Source organism: Sinocyclocheilus rhinocerous, unplaced genomic scaffold (assembly GCF_001515625.1).
Source record: "Sinocyclocheilus rhinocerous isolate Xijiao unplaced genomic scaffold, SAMN03320098_v1.1 scaffold1463, whole genome shotgun sequence".
NCBI classification, from domain to species: domain Eukaryota; kingdom Metazoa; phylum Chordata; class Actinopteri; order Cypriniformes; family Cyprinidae; genus Sinocyclocheilus; species Sinocyclocheilus rhinocerous.
This window is the reverse complement of record NW_015642517.1, coordinates 61,415-82,685: the sequence shown is the minus strand read 5'-3', so window position 1 is coordinate 82,685 and position 21,271 is coordinate 61,415. Positions and strand designations below refer to the sequence as shown.

At 35.6% G+C, this 21,271-nt stretch overlaps 2 protein-coding genes across 2 annotated transcripts; both read left to right on the top strand.

Moving 5' to 3' along the window:
• The first annotated feature begins 2,958 nt into the window (after positions 1–2,958).
• Positions 2,959–10,675, top strand: mturn (maturin, neural progenitor differentiation regulator homolog (Xenopus)). The gene is made up of 3 exons (XM_016572917.1): positions 2,959–3,425; positions 7,848–7,970; positions 8,848–10,675. Exons 1-3 carry the CDS (start codon positions 3,255–3,257, stop codon positions 8,953–8,955), a joined length of 402 nt encoding a protein of 133 aa, XP_016428403.1. The 5' UTR covers positions 2,959–3,254; the 3' UTR covers positions 8,956–10,675.
• A 4,309-nt stretch (positions 10,676–14,984) lies between these two features.
• On the top strand, positions 14,985–20,889 carry znrf2a (zinc and ring finger 2a). The gene is made up of 5 exons (XM_016572907.1): positions 14,985–15,299; positions 19,520–19,618; positions 19,925–20,030; positions 20,127–20,195; positions 20,291–20,889. Exons 1-4 carry the CDS (start codon positions 15,035–15,037, stop codon positions 20,182–20,184), a joined length of 528 nt encoding a protein of 175 aa, XP_016428393.1. The 5' UTR covers positions 14,985–15,034; the 3' UTR covers positions 20,185–20,195; positions 20,291–20,889.
• The last annotated feature ends 382 nt before the right edge of the window (positions 20,890–21,271 follow it).

The window sequence follows — 21,271 nt, the reverse complement described above, 5'->3', positions numbered from 1 at the left end:
TGACAAAGCACATAAAGTATACTATAATAGCATATCAATAATAATAAATTAACACATTTACATTACACACTCTACATTAGTTGAGATTAATTCCTGTTCACAAGTGTTTTACAAAATAAGATCTGATGATCACAGATATATACAGTGCTGTGAAAAGGTTTTTGCCCCCTTCCTGTTTTTTTCTTTTCCCTTAATAAATGAAATCATAATTTCAAAACTGCAGTTTGTATTTACGCAGGTTATCTTTGTGTAATATTAAAATTTGTTTGATGATCTGAATCTTTTAAGTGTGACAAATATGCAAACAATTAAAAAAAACAGGAAGGGGGCAAAAACTTTTTCACACCACTGTATGGTCACACTTTATTTTAAGGTCCAGTTCTCGCTATTAACAAACCATTAACTATGACTTTTGCCTCAAACTCCTAATGTGCTGCTTATTAATAATTAGTAAGGTAGTTGTTAGGTTTAGGTACTGGGTAGGATTAGGGATGTAGAATATAGTCAAGCAGAATATGTAATAATAATAATAATAGGCATGCTAACAAACAACTTTAATAGTGAGAATTGGTCCCTATACTAAAGTGTTACCATACACTCTAAAAAATGCTGGGTTAAAAAGGGACAAACCCAGCTATTGGGTTGTTTTGACCCAGATATAGATTATCACTGTGCTTTGATAATTATTATTGCTGACACTAACAAAAAGTTTTCTTTTGTTGTAGGTAGTAACATGATATTCTCTGAAATACTTTACTTTTTATACCATGGTATTATCATCGACACCATCCATTTACAATGGTAACATCTCAGTGCTTTTTCTAAGGAAATCATAAATCAGCTGAAACAAAACATGGAAATGAACGTTTCTGATGCCAATTTAGCAACTGGCAATTACTTCTGTGTGTTTCTCTTCTAGAAGAAAGTCATCCGGGTTTGGAATGACAAACATTTTCCTAAACCATATATATATATATATATATCTTATAACAACATACATATCCATAGCCTATATCTTAACACAACCTTCAGTCGGGTTTCGTTCTAATCCGGTTTAAATGGTTCTGCCGATGTGAATTCTGGATTTTGTTGCTCTGTACCTGAATCCTCGGGTCAACCTCCTCTTCCTCCAGGGATTCCGAGTCTTCATCAGATTTGTTATCTTTCTCCGTGTCGTTCATTTCGATAGCAGACGTGATTCGTCTATTAGGCTACTGGTCGAACAAAGCGGGTCTCTGACCGGGAGAACGGGCTCAGATGATCCGCGCTCACTCCATTAGTAAGGTACATCCAGAAAACGCGATTAAAAGCAAAGCGTACGATCCAAAAGATAGGCTACTTAATCTGCCGAGACACAAAAACTCACACAAAACACCGGCAGACTGGAGAATGAGAAGCGGCTGGAGCTCTGAGATCGGCGGAGATCTTGCCCGCCCCCTCCGGCACAAACACTCGCTGTCCTGCATGAGGGTCACTGCAGTTCACATGCACACACTGATACATTGAAGCAGTCTTATTTTAGTATTATCTATATAATAGAACAGTATTTATTCATATTTTGTATTAGGTATTTTCAGTTTTCATTTTAGTTTTAATTTACATGCATTTTACATTATTTTAGCATTAGGCGTTATTTATATTTTAGGTTCATTTTTTGTACTTCAACTTATTTTATCTAAATTAATTACCAAGGCAACATACCTCATTTTTATTCAAATATATATATACAGGGGCGTAGATTACGCACTTTTAATATCACGATATAGCACATTCACTTTTTATTAAATAGAGAATTTAAATAGGCATATTTAAAGGCATATGTTGTATGTTAATCAAAATGCTTTTTAGCACTTTTTCCGATATTCTCTGTCAAAAATAACATTTTTAAAATACCAATTTACTTTTTAGTTTGCTTTTTCAACCTTGTCAGAGACATAAAAAATATTGAAGACACTAAAGGCACTAAACTGTTTAAAACTCTAAAATCCCAATGGTTTATAAATATGTATAACTCTCATTCTGTGTATGTTAGCACATATAGGTGATGAATGTCTTTGCTGTTTTCTTTTCAATCAGTTTGCAAAATACTAAACAAGCATAGGTTTTCCTGGTTCAATCCAGTTTGCTCTTATTTGATGTCAAAACAACAACTCTGTGTCAAACATAAACACAGACACACTGATGCTCAAAATAAAGTTCAATTATTATGAACACTCTGCCTTTCAGGAGCCTGTTTACAGTTCATATAATATAAAACCCTTTTTACTTTAGTCCTACAAATGTATTATATTAAAACAATAAAAACAATGTTTCTTCTAGAGATCAGATACATAAAGAGATGAGTAGATGAAGAACAAACATCAGTTTGTATTGTGACGTAAAGTGTTTTATCAGGTTTATCAGTTTCCAAATGAGCATACTGACCTGCTTTAGCCAGAGAAAAAATATCAAAAACTAGACTAATGGCGCCCTCCAGAGGAATAGAATAGATATACAACTGAAATCTCTTCATGTGGAAAATGAGTTCTAACCTTGCAGTCTATTGTTCTTCTAACTATTAACTTTAAGTCTCTGTTGGGTGTGACCAAACAAAATGTAATGTCTATGATATAATATAGAACATAGAATACAAAACGATTTTTATTACATTTAAATGTATATTTTTAATTATTATGTTGCTCTAATAATTCATATTTACATATGCATATATATAATTTAAATTTTATTAATATATATATATATATATTTCAAGCTTTTAACTTTAAATTAGATTAAATAATTATTATTTTAGTGTTTGTATTATGTCGTTGTTGCTGCTTCTGCTGCTGCTGTTGTTAAGAATAATTCATATTTACTATACAAGATCAAAATGAGATGGCATTTGTTATGATTATTGATATATTTGGAAAATATTCAGTAGGTGTGCCGTGTAAACAGTTGGGGGAACGGCTGTCTCTTTAGAGATGGTCCCTTGTGAAGCTGATGATCACGATGGGCGCATGTGTTGTCATGTGACGTCACTCTGCCAGAGGACAGGCGTTGTTTTCCGCACAGGAGGCTGAAGCGGGTCCGGTCCTGCAGGTCCAGATCAGGAACACTCAGCTACAGGCCGATATGAGACAGTGAGAGCGCAGCAGAAGCAGAACCAGAACCGGAATCATCTGCGATCACCATGACGACGCAGCCTTAGTGCTCAGCATCCGCATCCTCAGCATCATCCGCGGCTCAGGTGCGCCGTCAGTCCGTCAGGCAGGATGGAGTTCAAAGAGCTGGTGGACACCGCCGAGAAATGGTGCTCCGGGAATCCATTTGACCTGATCTTCGCCGAGGACGTGGACGAGAGGAGGCTGGACTTCTACGCCGAGCCCGGGATCTCGTTCTACGTGCTCTGCCCGGACAATCTCACCGGAGGAACCGATAATTTTGTAAGTATGACATAATCGAGCAAGAGCCTCGGGAGGAGGGGGAGCTGCGCGCGCGGTCGTGTGTGAATGCTGTTGTGTTCTGAATGCTCTCTCGTCTCAATTACAGAAAGCACTGTGGGTTTTGGATATGCTACTGTGGTATTAGCACGGTTATTAGACACAGGGTAGAACCGTGTAAAATAAATTTCAAATACATGCTAAACATGTCTTGTAAACAGTGAAGCTCAATAAAAAATATTTTTGAAATTGAAAATATATTTAGTTTCAGCCTTCATATACCAAAACACATTTCAAAATGTACTTCAAGGGCAAGAAAATACAGTGAAAATTTCAATAGCGTTCTTCAAAAGTGACCCATGTGAATATATATGAGACCCTCTCTGTGAAATCCAGGCTAAAGTCTCAAAATCTAATTATGAGATAACAAGCATCAACGTTTGATTTCAACCATTAATTCCACTATGATTTCAATCTTTGACATTCAATCTTGTACTCAGTCGATATTAAAGATATCAAGGTTACATTTTCACAGAATTTTCTTTATCTTATGAAGGATGATTTTATGTAGAAAACAGTAAATCACAAAAAAATGCCAGGGTCGTTCTCTCTCCCACAAGAATGTTCTTTATCTTATGAAGGATGATTTTATGTAGAAAACAGCAAATCACAAAAAAATGCCAGGGTCGTTCTCTCTCCCACACACACACACACACATATATATGTATATAAGTATATTGGAGTATTACAGAAATATCAGTAACATTGTATATATTGAATACTATCACTGTAAACTGGTATTGCTGAAATACTTTTTATTTTTGCATGTGTTTTGAGGCCTTTATCTCAAAACAGATGAAATTATGTCATTGTTTTTGACTGCAGCACTTTCTCCATACATGCTCAGCTGGAGTTTTGGATGTTGTGAGGTTGTATGCTACAATTTCATTTTAGAAGTCTATCCAGTATATAGACCGATGCATATATCCTGGTCAGACAAGCATGGGTCATTATTGCAGGTGTTTAATCAGCACAAAGGTCTTAAGCTGCACTGCACAGTTCCCCAGATACTGTCACTGAGGAACAAATAGTGCAGATATTCTCAGTGTTTTGTGCTGTGATGAAGTGCAACTAATGCAACACATGCAGTATTTGCATTGATGCTCCTCTTGCACATGTCTGTCATGTTTGCTTTCCATTCAGCAATCAGTTTAAAGGTTTAAAATTAGCCACAAGAGTTTACTGTAGTTCCCTCACATCACACCACATCACCAGACCGCTGCACCAGAGTCCCAGAGCTCACAAAAATATCAGCGCATGCACCGGCAGGACAGGGATCTAATTACTCACGCTAATCAATACACAGTTCAGCAGGATCACAGAGCTAGAGAGAGCAAGAGATTGTACTTTATTAATAGGTAAAATTACAGTGAATCCAAAAAAGAAAAAAAATGAGAGCACTTTAAAAATCTGTGATTGTTGTGCATTTAAACCTAGAATTTAACAGGATTTTGAACATTTTAAAATAAATAAACATGATGTAAAATGAGCAAGAAATATTTCTACTTGTGCAGGTCACTAATACAATAAGTAATTTTTCAGTGCAAATTTTCACTCAGATTGTCATGTTGATAATATGTAGGTCTAATGATATTCTAGAAAAGTAAAATTCAGCATTTTTGCTAGACTTGGTGTAGATACAATTTTCACTCAGAAATTGCTAGTAAATGATTACAAAGAAACAGCAAGTATTGGATTGAATTTAAATTTTGAAGTAGAAGGAATGAAATAGTTTTTTCTTGTAAAACATGCTCTAATATACTGTACATACAAAGTTCTGACATGAAACTCTAGATGTTGCACTCCGATATATCTAACTCAATATGCCATAATGACATCATTATCTCATGTCACAGCTGATTGGTTCTCTCCTGTATCAGTGGCCAATGAGCTCGCTGCTCAACATTCAAATACTATGCTAGTGTTTGCTGTAGCAGTAGCAGCGCACTTCAGAAACCCTCCACCTTCCCCAGCTCCACCTGTATAGATCTGCTACGGGGTGATCATGTATGCTAGGAGGGTTATTCATATATGTTATAAGTGCAGCAGCAATATTTCTTACATGCTCACAGCAGCATGTTGTGAATGGCCACTAATGTTGACTTTAAAATAAAATGATGATTATAAGAATGATGCTCTAGCAAAACTACTCATAACTAACTAATACAACTGAGTTGAATTGGAGCTCCTCTGGTTTGGCCTGCGGTGTTTTTTCCTCCTGGTTCCTGTGAGCTCTGGACAGATGCATAATCAGTCGGTCTCTCTGAAATCAGTAAAAGAAAGTTTTCATTACAGTGCTTCAGGCATTTGCTCACAACACAGCTTGCGCGGATATCTCTGGAGAAAGACAGAATGTGTAGAATTCATTCACCATGTGTTGATGTTCCCTGCTGAAACAGGAAGTTGGGCTGGGACATAACAATATTAATAACCTTTTGTTGAGCATTAGAATTCGGCTGAATTTTACATCTGTATATTCATTGAATTTTAGTTTTTCTAGTACACATGCATGTAGATGATAGCCATAAAATCACATGCACAAACAGCTGCAAAACTTCATTTTTGGTTTTAAGATCATCTTATATTTCCCTGTGAGGTCCAGAGGAACCAGAAGGACTGAAATATCAGCACTGTTTGCCATGCACCTTGAACAGGGATCTCCAGAGATGGATGATGTGTTGTGCATGTCCTTGTTCTCAAAAAAGCTGCCAAAATCCAAAAAGTGCATTTTTAGAGAGCATTTAGAGTAGCACACATGCACTAAAACAGTCCTTATATCATTGTGCATTAAATGCAGAGCATTCAGTAAACTAAACATTTATCTCTGTAATTTATAACAGTACGAACATCAGCTTTTATTGTTATTGGTCTCTTCAAATTGCAATAAAAACAGATAACAAACAGGAAATGTAATGTATTACACATCTATTTAATAAAACCATAAAGTGTTACACACACTGGATTGGTATAAACTTATTTTTATTAGAATTCTCTGTTCTATTGTATTCTATTCTATTCCCTCATTAATCATTTTTCTCAAATGCAGTTTGGTAGGAGAAGATTATTCGGGCCATCTACTGAAAAGTGGTCCCTCTCGCTCAGATAAATATAATGGGACAAAGAGTTTTAGTGTCCCAGATTCTCTTGGTCGAATACCTCAAGCGTGTGACGGAAATGTTACGCCCCTTACCATATTGTGATGCCGTGTCCCGGCCGCGATGAAAATTTAAGGGGGTCTGAATACTTTCCGTACCCACTGTACATCTCCCTCATCAACCATATGAACAAAGTCCACTGGTTCGTAATTAAAATAGTCCCCATAATATTTGCACAAACAGCTGAATCGCGTATCTCTTACCACAAATTTGGTTAGTCCCAGACAAACATAAATTCACTGACATAAATTCAATATTAATATGTAGCGGTGCTACATAGTGTTGTAAATACAACTTAACCACTGATGTCTAGTCGTGTCCTCTTTTGGAAGACCAAACAAAGTAGTTTCGCTTTCACAACGAAAAACACAGCGTCTTCACAACATGGCGGCGGCAACAACAATACTACAGAATCGTCAGTGGCAAATCCTTTAAATATGAAAATGTACTTACAGGCTGTGAGTCAGCATTATTTGTCAGAACACCGGCATTGTAGGCTACTCTCTCAGGAAACAGTCCTTGTCCTCCGTAAAATGCGCTGCACACATCTGAATAGGGCCTATTTGGTTTGAACTGTTCTGGAACAGTTGTAACAATACAACTTAACCACTGATGTCTAGTTGTGTCCTCTTTTGGAAGGCCAAACAAAGTAGTTTCGCTTTCACAACGAAACACACAGAACACAAACACACACGACATGGCGGTAGCAACAATACTACAGCAAGAATAAAAGTTACGCCTTCTTTCTTTGCATGAACATTTAGGCGGCGTTATGCAAATCTTCCCACACAGTGACGCAGACGTGGGGGCGAGTTTAAACGAGGCGTTTTAGGAGGGCGTGTCTTAACTTTTATAAAGAATATCTCTTTGGTTTTGAGACTTTAGTCTTTGCAACTTTAGGGATCTTATCTATTCACGAACAGCTTGTAACACTCCAAAGAGAAAGGAAAACTTGAAATCTCATCATATGACCCCTTTAAAAATAAATATGTGAAAATACACAACAGACAAAAAGACCAGAGACAATATATTGTATGCACAGATGTGGATATGTAAAGGTTTTCATGAACATGCTAGCGTAAAAGAAATGTAAAAGAAAGTGTATTTATTAAAAAAAAGTCACCTAATTTAGATAAGCATTTGAGAAAAAAATAGAGCAGTAATACAATTCGGTTTTGTGAAACTGGTTAAATGATGTGTGTGTTTTCAGCATGTGTGGAGTGAAAGCGAGGACTGTCTTCCGTTCCTGCAGCTCGCGCAGGACTACATCTCCTCCTGCGGGAAGAAAACACTGCTGGAGGTGCTGGACAAAGTCTTCAGATCCTTCAGGCCTGTAAGTCTCACTCTACTGTACATTTCTGAATAATAATAAGCACAATAAACAATTATACAGCCATGTAATATAGTGAATCAGTTTAACGAATGCATAACCTTTGCCAAGCAGTCCATATAAGCTGTGAATGCTCAAGCAGTTTGAGAGATTTGGGATTTATTACTATAAATTCCCTTGTCATTTGAGGTGTAACATAAGGCTTACATAATAGTTGGAAAAATGTTGGAAATATGCATGTAGCTGGCAATTTTCTGCAAATCTGTACCAATTACAGAGGCCTTTGACTTTGATGTCTGTACTCTTTTGCTATGAATCGTCATTATTTTTGCATGGTCTCAGTGGTTTTTTGGCATGTGGGTGATTTCATGCATGAGGAAAGCTGAAAAGCAGAAAAAAGTGCTGCTTCTGCCAGATCTCGATGACCGAAAATCACATTTTAACTAATGCAACTAAATCAAATGAAAATAAGTTGTAACTGTATATTAAATTTTTTTCTCAAACAAAGCAAATGTTGAATGGCCATAGAAAACTTAAGTTCTTACATTTTTGTGGCATAGACAAAGTGTGTTGATGGTACGTTTTATTTGCAAACATGCTTGAGCAAATTAATCAAAGTGAACATTTCTGAGGTTTTTTATTGTTCCATTTGTTTCTCCCATGCTTGACAAATCTTGCGTGTGTGACGTGTTTACAGACGTTTTTTAAATGTTTCGAACGTGACTCATGCAATCAGATTTTAGAGCCAAAACTGTGTTTACACTCTTATAATGGAATCTCTGGAATGGCAATGCATGTTACATTTGAATATTCAGTTTTGTTCTGTTCTGGTTTGATTCTATACTATTCAGTTTGGAATGATTGTGAAATTCTTCTGCAGCTCCTGGGTCTTCCAGATATTGACGATGACGCATTCGATCAGTATCACGCAGATGTGGAGGAGGAACCAGAGCCAGACCACCAGCAGATGGGTGTGAGCCAGCAATAATGCCCAGCAGAGAGGCTCCGCGCTGGGCCACAGTCTCTGCATCGAGCCCTGCTCTCCTAACCTTACTCACCTGGCTCTTCTTCTTACAGTATACACACAAACACACACACTGCATCATTACACCCTTTAAAATCTGGACAGCTTTTCCTGCACCCTGATTTTAACTCAAGTGATCATTATTTTGATCAATATTATTTCTCATTAACTTCTCGAGCAGAGACAAAACAAATATCTCATAATATTTTTTTTCAATAATCTGGAGGCAGTAGATTAGAAACTTAAGTTCTGAATGGAATACCAGTGTACTGCATACTGCTGCATTGTCACATGACCTCATTATGTCGCATGTTTAATTCAGTGTCATACAGTTGTCAAAATTACTGTAGGATGTTTTGCATTCGCATCCAAATTTGTGGTAAAAAATGTCTTAATTCTTGACAGTGTGATCAAAATGTAAAAGTTGCAATTGGTATCACGTCCTATTCATTCATCAAATTGGAAATAGAAGGTAAATGCTGCATATAGGGCAGGTATTCCATGCAAACACAAAATTTACATGGAAAATAATAAGAGTAGTATGCTGTTCTGGACATAACACTTTGAATTGAAGTTGAATAATTAATGAAAGTCTCTTTTTATGTGCTTTAATGAATCATTCACAATTAGACCGGGAACATGTATTAAGTAAGTAAATGGGGTCAGTTATTTTGATTTCATGTAGTGAATCTAGATGTCCATTGTGGATTTATTGTACCCTTGAATAACACATTTACCCCAGATCTTGTCTTCGTATTGAAATGTACTTTAAATCAAAAAATATCTGCTAAATGACAAATAACCAAAGCTGACTGCAAGTGCATATAAAGTATCTGTGTTTTAAGGATCAAATTAAACAAGATCAGAAGGTAAAGTCTAATTATCACTGATTCAGAGGTGATGAGGTTATTGTGTTTTTGGGTGGGTGAGATGTTTAAACAAACCCTTGATTAATCCTCTCTTTGCCTTTATTGTCTTTTGATTGTATTAATCAGCATCCTCTGAGTTAAGAAAGCTCAACTCGAGAGTTTAACCACAGAAAGTTCAAACTGTGTATCTTAAGTCTAAACTCTTAAAATAAAGGTTCTTCTGCAGTTCAACACTGAATCCAATTCTTATCAAGATCCATTTTTGGTCTCATAGGGTTCTTGAGTTGAAATAGACTTCTTTAAAGGTGCTCTGTACGATTTTTAAATATAGTATCAGCACACACCCATTTCAAGATATAGGGCCCTATCATACACTTGGCGCAATGCAACGCCAGGCACAATGCAAGTGCTTTTTTGCTAGTTTCAGCCTGATGCAGTTATCATTTTCACATCCAGTGCCACGTTGTTTAAATAGCAAATGCACTTGCGCCCATCTGTTCACCCACAGGCGTGCTGGTCTGAAAACAAGGTGTGTTCAGGTGCATTGTTGGCGCGTTACTATTTTGACGCAACTGAAAACTATTGCACCTTTGACCAAATAAAACCTGGTCTCAAGTCAATGGTGCAGTATTTTTTTTATTTAAGAGGCGTGTTCGTATTATGCACCAAATGCTAAATATAAAAAATGAAAGGATTCAAATGTAAAAGATAATTATTGTGTACGCTTTAACCTCGCACACGAGCAGATCTGTTTCCTCTCTGGAGACGCGTTCAGTCTTTGCTCTTGCAAATTCCGCCATGTAAATTAGCGAATCCGCCATGGTGCAAGCACAACTGGCTTTTAAAGGGAATGGGAGATGAGACTCTGATTGGCTTGTTGCACGTTACGCCCAAAACACACCCATGACTCATAGGTACAACCTATTAAAGGGTAAAACCTTTAAAGTGTATTTGGACACACCCTAAGTGCACCAGCGCCATGCGCTTCAGACCATGCGCTTAGATCGTTAAAATAGGGCCCAGTATGTTCAATTTTTCCAGCAGTCGGAATGGCCGGGGTGTGTTTGTTATTGTATGTAAGCCACGCCCTTTGAAAATTATGCCCCTCCCTGCATTTATAATGAGACTGCGAGAGCAACCTCCCACTCCGCTTTGTAAAAGCAAGCTGGTGGAGCATAGTACGCAGCTTTCTATTAAAGGTGAACATCCACTTGCCCTGGTTTTATATTTGCAAAAAAACTCCTCATTTGACATTGTTTATAAAAGCCACATTTATCTTAAGTTTTGTTATCTTTCTTTTTTTATTTAAATGTTGCGCAAAAGGGGGCGTGGCCAAAGCACACATTTGTTTTGAGATGCGCTGTTCCCGTGCGAAAAGTTGAGAAATTGTAAAAAAAAAAAAAAAAGGTTGAGAAATCGTATATAGCACCTTTAAAGAAAACTTAGATTATGAAGTTATTGGAATCAGTTTTTAAAGCACCAGATCAGATTTTTTTTTTTTTGGCAGTTGGAATTTTCCTGTAAAACCATGGATATCACCAGAACCTTTAGTTTTAAGAGCAGGCCTATATATATATATATATATCAGCTGATTCAGGTGACTGCTGTGTTATGGTCATGGGACCTGATGCAGCAGTTGCCATGACCTGTTTAAAGCATCATTTATCTGCTGTTATCTCAACAACCAGGACTGGCCAGACCGTGCCACAGACGAGGTCAGCAGAGGCACATTATGTTTCTTCAGGACATACTGTATGTGAATTTGCTGATGTTGTGGCCGCTAAACTTCCACTGTCTTCTGCTTCAATAGTGTCTTCCTGCACACACCCAGTCTAAAGTGAAGCGTAGAGATGAATTATACCAACAGTGTGTTACAGAGATCAAAGCTGCTGTTTTTCTGTCTTTATGTAGTTATGTAACAGTTAAAGCTCTGTACCTGATTGTGATATTTATTTTATTTTACTGTTTATTTATTTGTCCCATGGCCTAAACTTCTCCACTTTGCTACTTTTTGTGTAATTTTAATTTATGTTGCTTGACCATTTATGTACGTAGCTTAACCTTTCAAAAATGTATTTCTTTTGTTTATATTTATTCATTTTTTCACCTGACTGTCTTTGTTGTGTAACAGTTAAAGCTTTATACCGGATTTGTGATTTCTATCTTATTTATTATTTATATTATTTATTCATATTTATATATTGTTTATTATTAGTTTACCTGTTTATGATTTATTTATTTATTTATTTACTCATGTGTGTAAATCCATTTGTGGATGATATTTTCATCACCTCTCTAACCAATAGTTAAATTTCTAAGAAGATTGTTCAAATCTTACAATGTGGTAATTGGAAATATTGTTATTGATTTTAGATGAATATTGATCAGCCTGTCTAGAGTCATTTAGAATTAAACTGGAGTAAAATTCGTTTGGGTCAGCATGTAATGTAACCTGAAATTCAACAATTAAATTTTATCCTTATGAGTGTATTCTGTATTTCTTAGCCTTAATTTCATAGCTGTGTTTTCATAACTGGTCAAACCCTGTTTTTTCCCCCACGCACCCAGCTGTAGCCTTTGACATTAAATATTTGCATAGTAAAAATGCTGACTAAATGCAAGAAGGCGTTAAATGTGAGATGCCATGTAAATGCACTCCAAAAATATTTAGACCTACATTTAAGAGGTAAATTGCATAAAATTTTGATCCATTTGAATTACAGTTTTAAATAAACTTATAAACTTAATGTGATGCATATTTGTCAGCCATACATAAATGAAACGGGTAAGATTTCTGCTCTCAAAAAATGATGTCAGTTTGTTAGGCTATTAACCATTTGCATCTATTTGGTTTAAATGATCATATTTTCAAAATGCATTGAAGGCATTTGTATAGAATAAAGAAATGATATCAAGAAAAAATTTATCTGGAGATGGAAAATGTGGAAGACTCAAGAATTACAAGTAGAATTGGACACAGGATTGAATGGAAATCTATTATCAGACAGGTTTATGTGTGAATGAAGAGTTTATTTGCAAAAACAGATAGCTCCGTTTTTATTAATTTTAAAATTAATATTTAAAATCATGTTTTTTTTTTATGGTGTTATCATGTTTTTATTGTGTTTTATTGTGTTAGCTGAATTTTTCATTATTATTATTTAATCAAAACAACCCGACTGCAGTTTGACTGATATTGGAATGCAGGATAAAAAACATGATTTTTGTACATTTTTAAAACAGAGTTATCTGTTTTTGCAAGTGAACTCTTCAGATTGTGGCATGACAGACATTTTTACAGCAATGCAGAGCATATGACAGAACAATAAGCTGCAAATACTACAGACAAAAGTACAATTAAAAGGTACAGAATATAACTGTAGAAAAAGTTAGAAGCGATGGAATCAAAGAGTTGCGGTGTTCAATGTTTTTAACCTACTCATTAATCGTCACACTCCAGTTCAGTAGGTGGCGCTAACGTTGCATAAGAACAATACAAAAAGAAGAAGCAGCAGCGGAAAAGAAGCACCAAAGAGGAAAATATTCTAACAAGATCCTAAGGGTTGGACATACTATGCTGAATAAAAATAATAAATAAACATTCAACAGGATTATGTGAGCACTGTGGAATAGAGGAATCAGTAGAACATGTTATTTGTGTTTGACAAAAGTATACTAAAGGGTTAGTTCACCCAAAAATTAGCCCATAAATGACTCACCCTCAATGCATGCTAGGTGTATATGACTTTATTCTTTCAGACGAATCCAGTCTGAGTTATATAAAAAATTGTCTTTGATCTTTCAAGCTGTTTAATGCCACTCAGCGGGTGTTGCAGTGCTTCAGTCCAAAAGAAGTTAAATAAAAAGCGCCCATCCATAAAAAAAAGTGTCTCACACGGCTCCAGGGGGTGAACAAAGGCCTCCTGTAGCGAATCGATGCGTTTTTGTAAGAAAAATAACCATATTCAAAATGTAATAATCACTTTAATCTAGCTTGTGCTCACAGTTGTAAACGGAAGCAGTTCCGGGCGGATGACGTATGAGGTCAGTGCTGCGCATGCGCCGCTCAGAAGTGTCGCACGCGGAAGCGCAGCGGAGAGATCAAAACAAAACGGTCACTAACTAGAAGTACAAAACGAGGATTTGTAAAGAAGAATGTCTTAAAGTGCAAGCTACATTAAAGTGATTATTACGTTTTGAATATAGATATTTTTCTTACAAAAATGCATCGATTCGCTACAGGAGGACTTTGTTCACCCCCCGGAGCTGTGTGAGACACTTTTTTTTATGGATGGGCGCTTTTTATTTCACTTCTTTTGGACTGAAGGAATGCAACACCCGCTGAGTGCCATGAAACAGCTTGAAAGATCAAAGACAATTTTTTATATAACTCCGACTGGATTCGTCTGAAAGAAGAAAGTCGTATTCACCTAGGATGCATTGAGGGAGAGTAATTTATGGGCTAATTTTCATTTTTGGGTGAACTAACCCTTAATGAAAGAGAAACAATGAAGAATGAACTTAGAAAGATGGGAGTGGATAACCTAAAGCTTAAAAATATATTTACTTATGGATTACACAGTTTATTTTTGTATCTTAAGAGAACAGAGCTGATTAAGAGAATTTAGAGGGAATAATTTGTTTATGTTTTTTTTGTCCTCTCATTATGAAAGGGTAAACTCTAGTCCACACTCCAATACAGTAGGTGGCGATAATGCACCTTAACATTGATGCTACCGGTCATAAAACCGAGGAAGAAGAAGAAGCAGCGGTCGCTCATGTGATCTTTGGCGTCTGTTTAAGTTTGTTTGCGGTCGGTGAGCTCGACTGGATTTACTCACATCGGCTGTGGGAAGTGTGCAAAATTGTTTGGGTTTTCGCTTTTATGCGTGTTTTGTGAACATTTTGCATTTACCGGTCTTTGATTCTCTATATAATTTGGGCATCTGGTCCAGTTTGAGGTTCCTAGGTTTTTTTTTTTTTTTTTTAAATCCTAATATTATATACAGTATGGGTCCGAAGCAGAGAGAAAGTTCAAAAGAACAGCATTTATTTGAAATAGAAATCTTTTGTAACTTTATAAATGCTTTGACTGTCACTCTTGAACAATTTAATAGTTTGAGGTTCCTTGGTTTTTTTTTTTTTTTTTTTTAAATCCTAATATTATATACAGTATGGGTCCGAAGCAGAGCAGTCCATCCGTGGGGGTTCGGGTCCGATCTTACTCCGGTTCCGATCTGTCTAACTCTGACGGGCGAGCTGCGGTTCTGCGCTATTACGCGGGCGGTTCGACGGAACAGATCGGTGAACGGGTCCAGTATTCGTCGCAAAGACCCGGTCCGTTCATCCCGACCAGCGGCCGGAGAGATGAGACAGACGGGCAGAGAACGCTGCTGATCGGGTCACTACCTGCGCACCTCACCCCTCACCTGCTGGGCGGTAAGACACTGGGCAAACTCCTGCCAATTAATATTATATTATAATGCATTTGACTATATATAGGCCTATATATAATCATGTTGATCATATCATGTTGACCTCATATGCTGAAGTAAGTTATTTTGTGACGTTATCATAATCACAAGTTCATCTGATGTATTGTGATATTATGATTATATGTTCATATAATTGCAGTAATTTAATAATATTAATATATTATGTTATTATGTTGCTTATTAGTCTTAAATGATTATACAACATTTGTATATGATCACAACAAGCTCATATACCATAAATATACAAGTTTATTTTATTGGTCTTATATGATTATTCATCTTTTTCTAAGACAATATCATAGATATATGCATTATAATTTATAGTAATGAATCTTGTTGACTGTATATATGTTGCATTATCTTATTATGCCTTGTCATAATTAAGCTCATGCATGTGTTATGTTATATTATAATGTAAATGATCAGTCATTTAGGTCATATATACTTTATAATTTAATTATTGATGAAATCATATGATTATGGTATGGTTATATAATGATGCCAATAATTCCATATATATTTTATTATAATCCACCTCACTGGTATGGTTACTTGATTATATGACAGTATCGTACTTAAAAACATGTACATTAATGTATCATATTGATATCTTATTTGATAATTATAGGAGCTTATCATAATAAGGTCATGTGTTCATATTGTATTTTATTTGATGTAGGATCATTTCAAATGCATGATTGAATGTTGTTTTATGGCTTATGCATTGATGGTTTTATCATTGGTATATGTGTGTGTTTCTGCACATCATGTTCTGAACGGCCTGTGATCAGAACGCTGACTGTTTTGTTGTGGATTTTTATGGTAACTATAAACACAGAGACTTCCTTATCCAAGAATAGGGCAACATGAAAATGTGTCTCCTTAACATTCCTGATGTGTTTATGTGGGTTGAAACAGCTGATATTATGATAATGAATTAATATGTTGTCTGTTTCATGCAAGATCTCTCTTTCCAGAACTTGAAGGTCAAACTGCAATGTTGGATTTTTGTGACCTTTGAGTGGCAATAAACATCAAACATTGTGTGCGTTTGGTTCCAGATTTGATTGTATAGCGATAGTGACAGGTTGTATTAAATAAATCATCCTTGATAGTGGGTCAGATTGATAAGATTCAGAGAGGGAAATTTGCTGTTTGGGAACAGACGTGTGAACATGTGAGAAAATGTCTGTGTCAGTCATATGCATTGCTTTATATTTGACAGTTATTGTATTTGTTAGCAAGACATTTAGGAGCCATAGTTCCTGCTGAAATCCTCTTTTATGAGTCATGTTTGAAATAGCTGAGCAAGTTTGATTGCCAGCTTTTTGATTTGTGATACAGTCTGGCTTTGAAAGTGCATGGCTATTTTATTATTTTTCTATAAAGTCATTTTAAAAAGAAAAGCAGCTTCAAAATATTTTTCTGCTTTTGAAATTGCAGCATCAAACCGAAATACAAAAAAGTAATGACTTCAAATTTGAAAAAATAATGGTTTCCTTATCACTATACCTCTTCCATTGGACAGTCAAATAGAATATTGTGTTGGAAAGCATCATAGTGTTTATACTTTTCATGGATATCACACGGTGTGCTTATAGCTAGGGTAGCAAAGACTGAAGGGGCATTCTGTGTCAATGCACATGATTTGGGTCAAATTGGAGTGTGAAGGTCGAGGTGCAGGAGGCATGTGTGTCATGTGGCTGCTCCAGATGCAGTGTGTTCAGTAAGATAAGTGTGTTCTTCATCAATAATATTTGGTGCTGTGAGTTCACATCATGAGCTTAAAGGGTTTTCCGAAACATGAAAATTTGGACAATAGCAAAGTTACAGAGAACACAAACAGAATGTGCATTAACTGAAGTGTATCAATTTTTAATGCTTGTAATCAGCCAATATTTGGCCATCTGAGATTATTGGTGCTCACCAATGAACATAACAGCATTCTCTTCAAAATCTAATAGCATAATCAGCTTAATTATTTTTATGCATTTGAGTAAATTCTGTGGAAAATATCTAATTTGGGGCTGAAAGTCTTCTGAAGAAAGAAGTAAAAAAATTTAAGATAAATTCTAAAAAGTTTGTGAGAATATTCCGAAGTGCAATTCCTAAATTATATTTTTTAGGACTTTTTTTTTTTTTTATTAAGTCTGAATATATGCTTTGGCTTTTGATTTGGCTTTTGAAATGAATATGTATTGGGATGGACTTTTGTTGTGAAATTTGTTTTATTTCTGTGTTTGTGAGATTTTTTTTTTTATGTTTTTTTTATATTTTTACGTTGCTATGTTCATGCTCTTATAGTATTTTTGTGTACAGCACTTAGCATGTGCTATATAAATAAAACGTTGAGTATTTCTTAAGAAGAAAATAAGAGGCTTTAGTGTTTATCTGATTGTATGGCAGTTCTTGCTGAAGACTTGCTGATCAACTCAATAAAAACACCACAGCAATTCCTCAGAATTATAAAAACATGCACTATTTGCATTTTCCATGACAGGAGTTCAGCACTTTAGGTTGTTTGTTTTTTTTTAAATGCGACATGTATTTTAAATGGTTATTTTGTGATGAATGCTGCCAAACATGGACAGTTATTATGAATTATTAACTGAAACTTACAAATGGAAAACGATGTCCCTGTTTGAATTGATTTTGTAGATTGTTACCAAATTTAGAATTTAGTAAAAACTCACTTCATGCATAATAATAACTGACCAATCATTGGTCAGTACTCATCAGTACTCATGCACATCCTTAGAAAACAACCCAATATATTTATTAGACATCTTACCTTTGGGGAATTTAAGACAAGACAAGTTTATTTATTTATTTTAGAGTGATCATAAGAAGAAAAAAAAGATATGAAGATTCTTAAATGTTCTTGGGAATACAAAATATAGAAATATCTGTTACAAAGAACTTTATTCTTAATTTGTCATGAATCTGGCCCCTGATCTGATCTGATTTGCAATGACTTATTTGTATATGCCATATTAAATATGAGAGTGTTTTTGTTGGGCTAGCAGTGATGCTTAAGCAACCTTTGTCGTCATAACTCAAGCACGTATTTCACTTTGACCTTTAACCTCCTGTCAGATAAAGTTCCCTTTGATTCCACTGGGCCACAAACACATAACCGCACAAGGCTCTGTCTTATAGAATGACTTCCTGTAAAAGCATTTATGTCTGTAATCAGTCTGGAGAGGCTGCCATGTGTCCGAAGGCTCCTCCCCATCAATACACAGCTGACCTACCTTTTTGTTTTTTTTATATTTACGTCCTGTTAATGTTTGGCAGTACAGACTGACACTGATAATTACAGGTGTTTGTTTGTGTGTAACCAAGCAATTGCAAGCATTTATACTCGTGTCATTAATAACATTTGCCCAGCTTAACTAGTGATTGATGGGTCAGTGCATTGGTAGTTGTGAATGTGTTCTATAAATGTATTGTTGTATTATGTATTGTAAATGTATTATTAAATGTGAATGTGCAAAGAACAGGAAACATGTTCAACACACCAGTTAAACTATCTCGGTGCAAAAAGTACTTTATTTTGATGTAAACTTACTTTTGTTTGGTGTTCAGTTTTTACTGTCTATCAGAAAAGCATTATAATTAATGCATTCATCTTAATGCTCAGTATTGTGTTCTGTTGCGTATCATGCATATTTTTGGAAATTGGGTGTTTAATGCACATGTAACAGTCTGTTACAGTGATTTCTTTTAGCTCGTTGGATAAAATGCTCAATGCCTAATATATGCTTGTATAGGAGTAAAAGGGGATTAATTCTATTTCCTGTATGTGTTATATTGATTCAAGCAGACCTTTGAATGTCTACAGAGGTTTCTGTGTAATCATAAAGAACTTTATAGCCTTATAATGAACTTTACTTGAAATGAAACAAACAAGTTGGCAAATCCAGCTTTATAAAAGCACAACCATGTGCCGTGAATTTTATGCATTAGATTTTGTTCATATTGTGATAACCTGATAATGCACATTACAGTAAGTAGACTCACAGACGAGATTACAACATTTCCACGATTGCTTTTTTTTTTAACAGTGCGATTATTGCTCAAGTGACCTACATAATGATTACAAGAAAAATAAATCTTACAAATATATTTAAACATGATTTTTGTCTCTTCTGTTTGTTTCAGCTGGATTTGACTGTCCCGTCTGCTCTAAGTTTGTCTGTTCAGATGAAATAGATGTTCATTTGCTCATGTGTTTCTCCAAACCCAGACTCAATTATAACGGTAAGAACAACCTTCATTATCACACATTGACCGCAGATCACTCTCTTTCTGTCCAGTTAGATCACTTACTGTTCCTGCAATCTTGAGCTCTCAAACAGAATTAAAGCTACTTAAAAATATCTGAAATAACAAAAACTTTAATTTATTTCATGTTGGACCTGCAAATTTGTTTCTGTCCTCCACTGTTTATTTCAATGCTGATTTGTTTTGTTGTGTAACAGCGCCCCATGTGTCATCATCTGACTCCTGCTGCTCGGAGCTTCTCTGATGCTGATAGTGATGTTGTGGTGTTTTCTCTTTCTGTAGATGATGTTTTGTCCCGGGACTCTGGCGAGTGTTCGATATGTCTGGATGACATGGTTCAGGGGGACACCATCGCTCGACTGCCCTGTCTCTGTGTCTACCACAAAGGGTTTGAGAAACATTCACTATCACAGTCATACACACACACACACACACACATACCTGCTGTCGTCTGTGGAAATCATCTCATCTTCTGCTCCTCCAGGTGTATTGATGAATGGTTTGAGGTCAACAGGTCGTGTCCAGAACATCCTACAGATTAACATTAAAACAGGTCAGATGTTAGACACTTTCCACAAATAGAGTGGTGTCACAAGTAACCAATAATTACAAAAAAAAAATAAAAAATCTTTTTTTTTCTATCTGCAGATATTTCCAGTAAAGAAGACCAGCAGAGAAGGGCTCAGCTAATGTTTTTCTCCAGGATCTGACTCTCTTTGACACTAGATGATAAATCCATCATCATCTGAGACCAATATGGACTAAAACCTGCAGTGCCAAATCTAAATGAAATCATGCATATACTTTGCACAGTTCTGTTAACGAACCTGAAGACTGTTTATCAGTAATCTAGCTGCCATCTTTACACATGGAGCTCTTTAGAGATCAGATGGTGGACTGCAGTATTACTGCTTCATAGGTTAGAGGGTAACATATCAGTGGTTTCATGACCCATAACCACAACAGGACTTTGTTAAACTGTTTTTAACCAAAGTAAGAGTTGTGTAGAAAAGACATGAATGTAGAGGACGATGACTGACAGAATGTGAGTAAAGGAGGAACATGAAGGACCTAATCAAAGATATTGCCTGTACACTTAGATTTTTTAAATTATATTTAAAATAGATGAACCAGTTGTGAATATTTTTGATAAATGCTGTTAATTTTTTTTTTCTAATGTGCTGCTGTGTGTATAACTGGTGCTATAACAGATAATATAAATGATCATTTATATATAAATAAATTCTAAGGGCTCTAGAATGTAAAGATGTGTCATTTTCTACTTTGTTTCTGAATGACCATTATTCTGTCCAACAACATTTCATGTTTCTATACTATTTATTTATATTGTGTGAATATGTGTATGTGTTTTTATATATACACAACTATGCAAAAGTCTTAGGCCACTAGTATTTTCACCAACAAAAATGGTTTTAATCCAGTTATTTCTATCTTTGCTGTAGTGTTTTAGCAGGAAATATAAGTTTACATTTCCAAACATTATTTTAGCCATTAATTGTAATAATCCAGTACTGTAAAAAGTTTTAGGCACTTGTGCAAAAATGCTGTAAAGTGAGGATGCTTTCAAAAATAATGGCATAAATAGATTTTATTTATCAATTAACTTCT

Excerpts from the sequence above, each read along its gene's own strand:
- mturn (XM_016572917.1), top strand. The coding sequence starts at position 3,255 with ATGGAGTTCAAAGAGCTGGTGGACACCGCCGAGAAATGGTGCTCCGGG. Across the intron at positions 3,426-7,847 it reads CCGGAGGAACCGATAATTTT|CATGTGTGGAGTGAAAGCGA; the intron begins GTAAGTATGACA and ends GTGTGTTTTCAG. Across the intron at positions 7,971-8,847 it reads TCTTCAGATCCTTCAGGCCT|CTCCTGGGTCTTCCAGATAT; the intron begins GTAAGTCTCACT and ends ATTCTTCTGCAG.
- znrf2a (XM_016572907.1), top strand. The coding sequence starts at position 15,035 with ATGGGTCCGAAGCAGAGCAGTCCATCCGTGGGGGTTCGGGTCCGATCT. Across the intron at positions 15,300-19,519 it reads CACCCCTCACCTGCTGGGCG|CTGGATTTGACTGTCCCGTC; the intron begins GTAAGACACTGG and ends TGTTTGTTTCAG. Across the intron at positions 19,619-19,924 it reads ACCCAGACTCAATTATAACG|ATGATGTTTTGTCCCGGGAC; the intron begins GTAAGAACAACC and ends CTCTTTCTGTAG.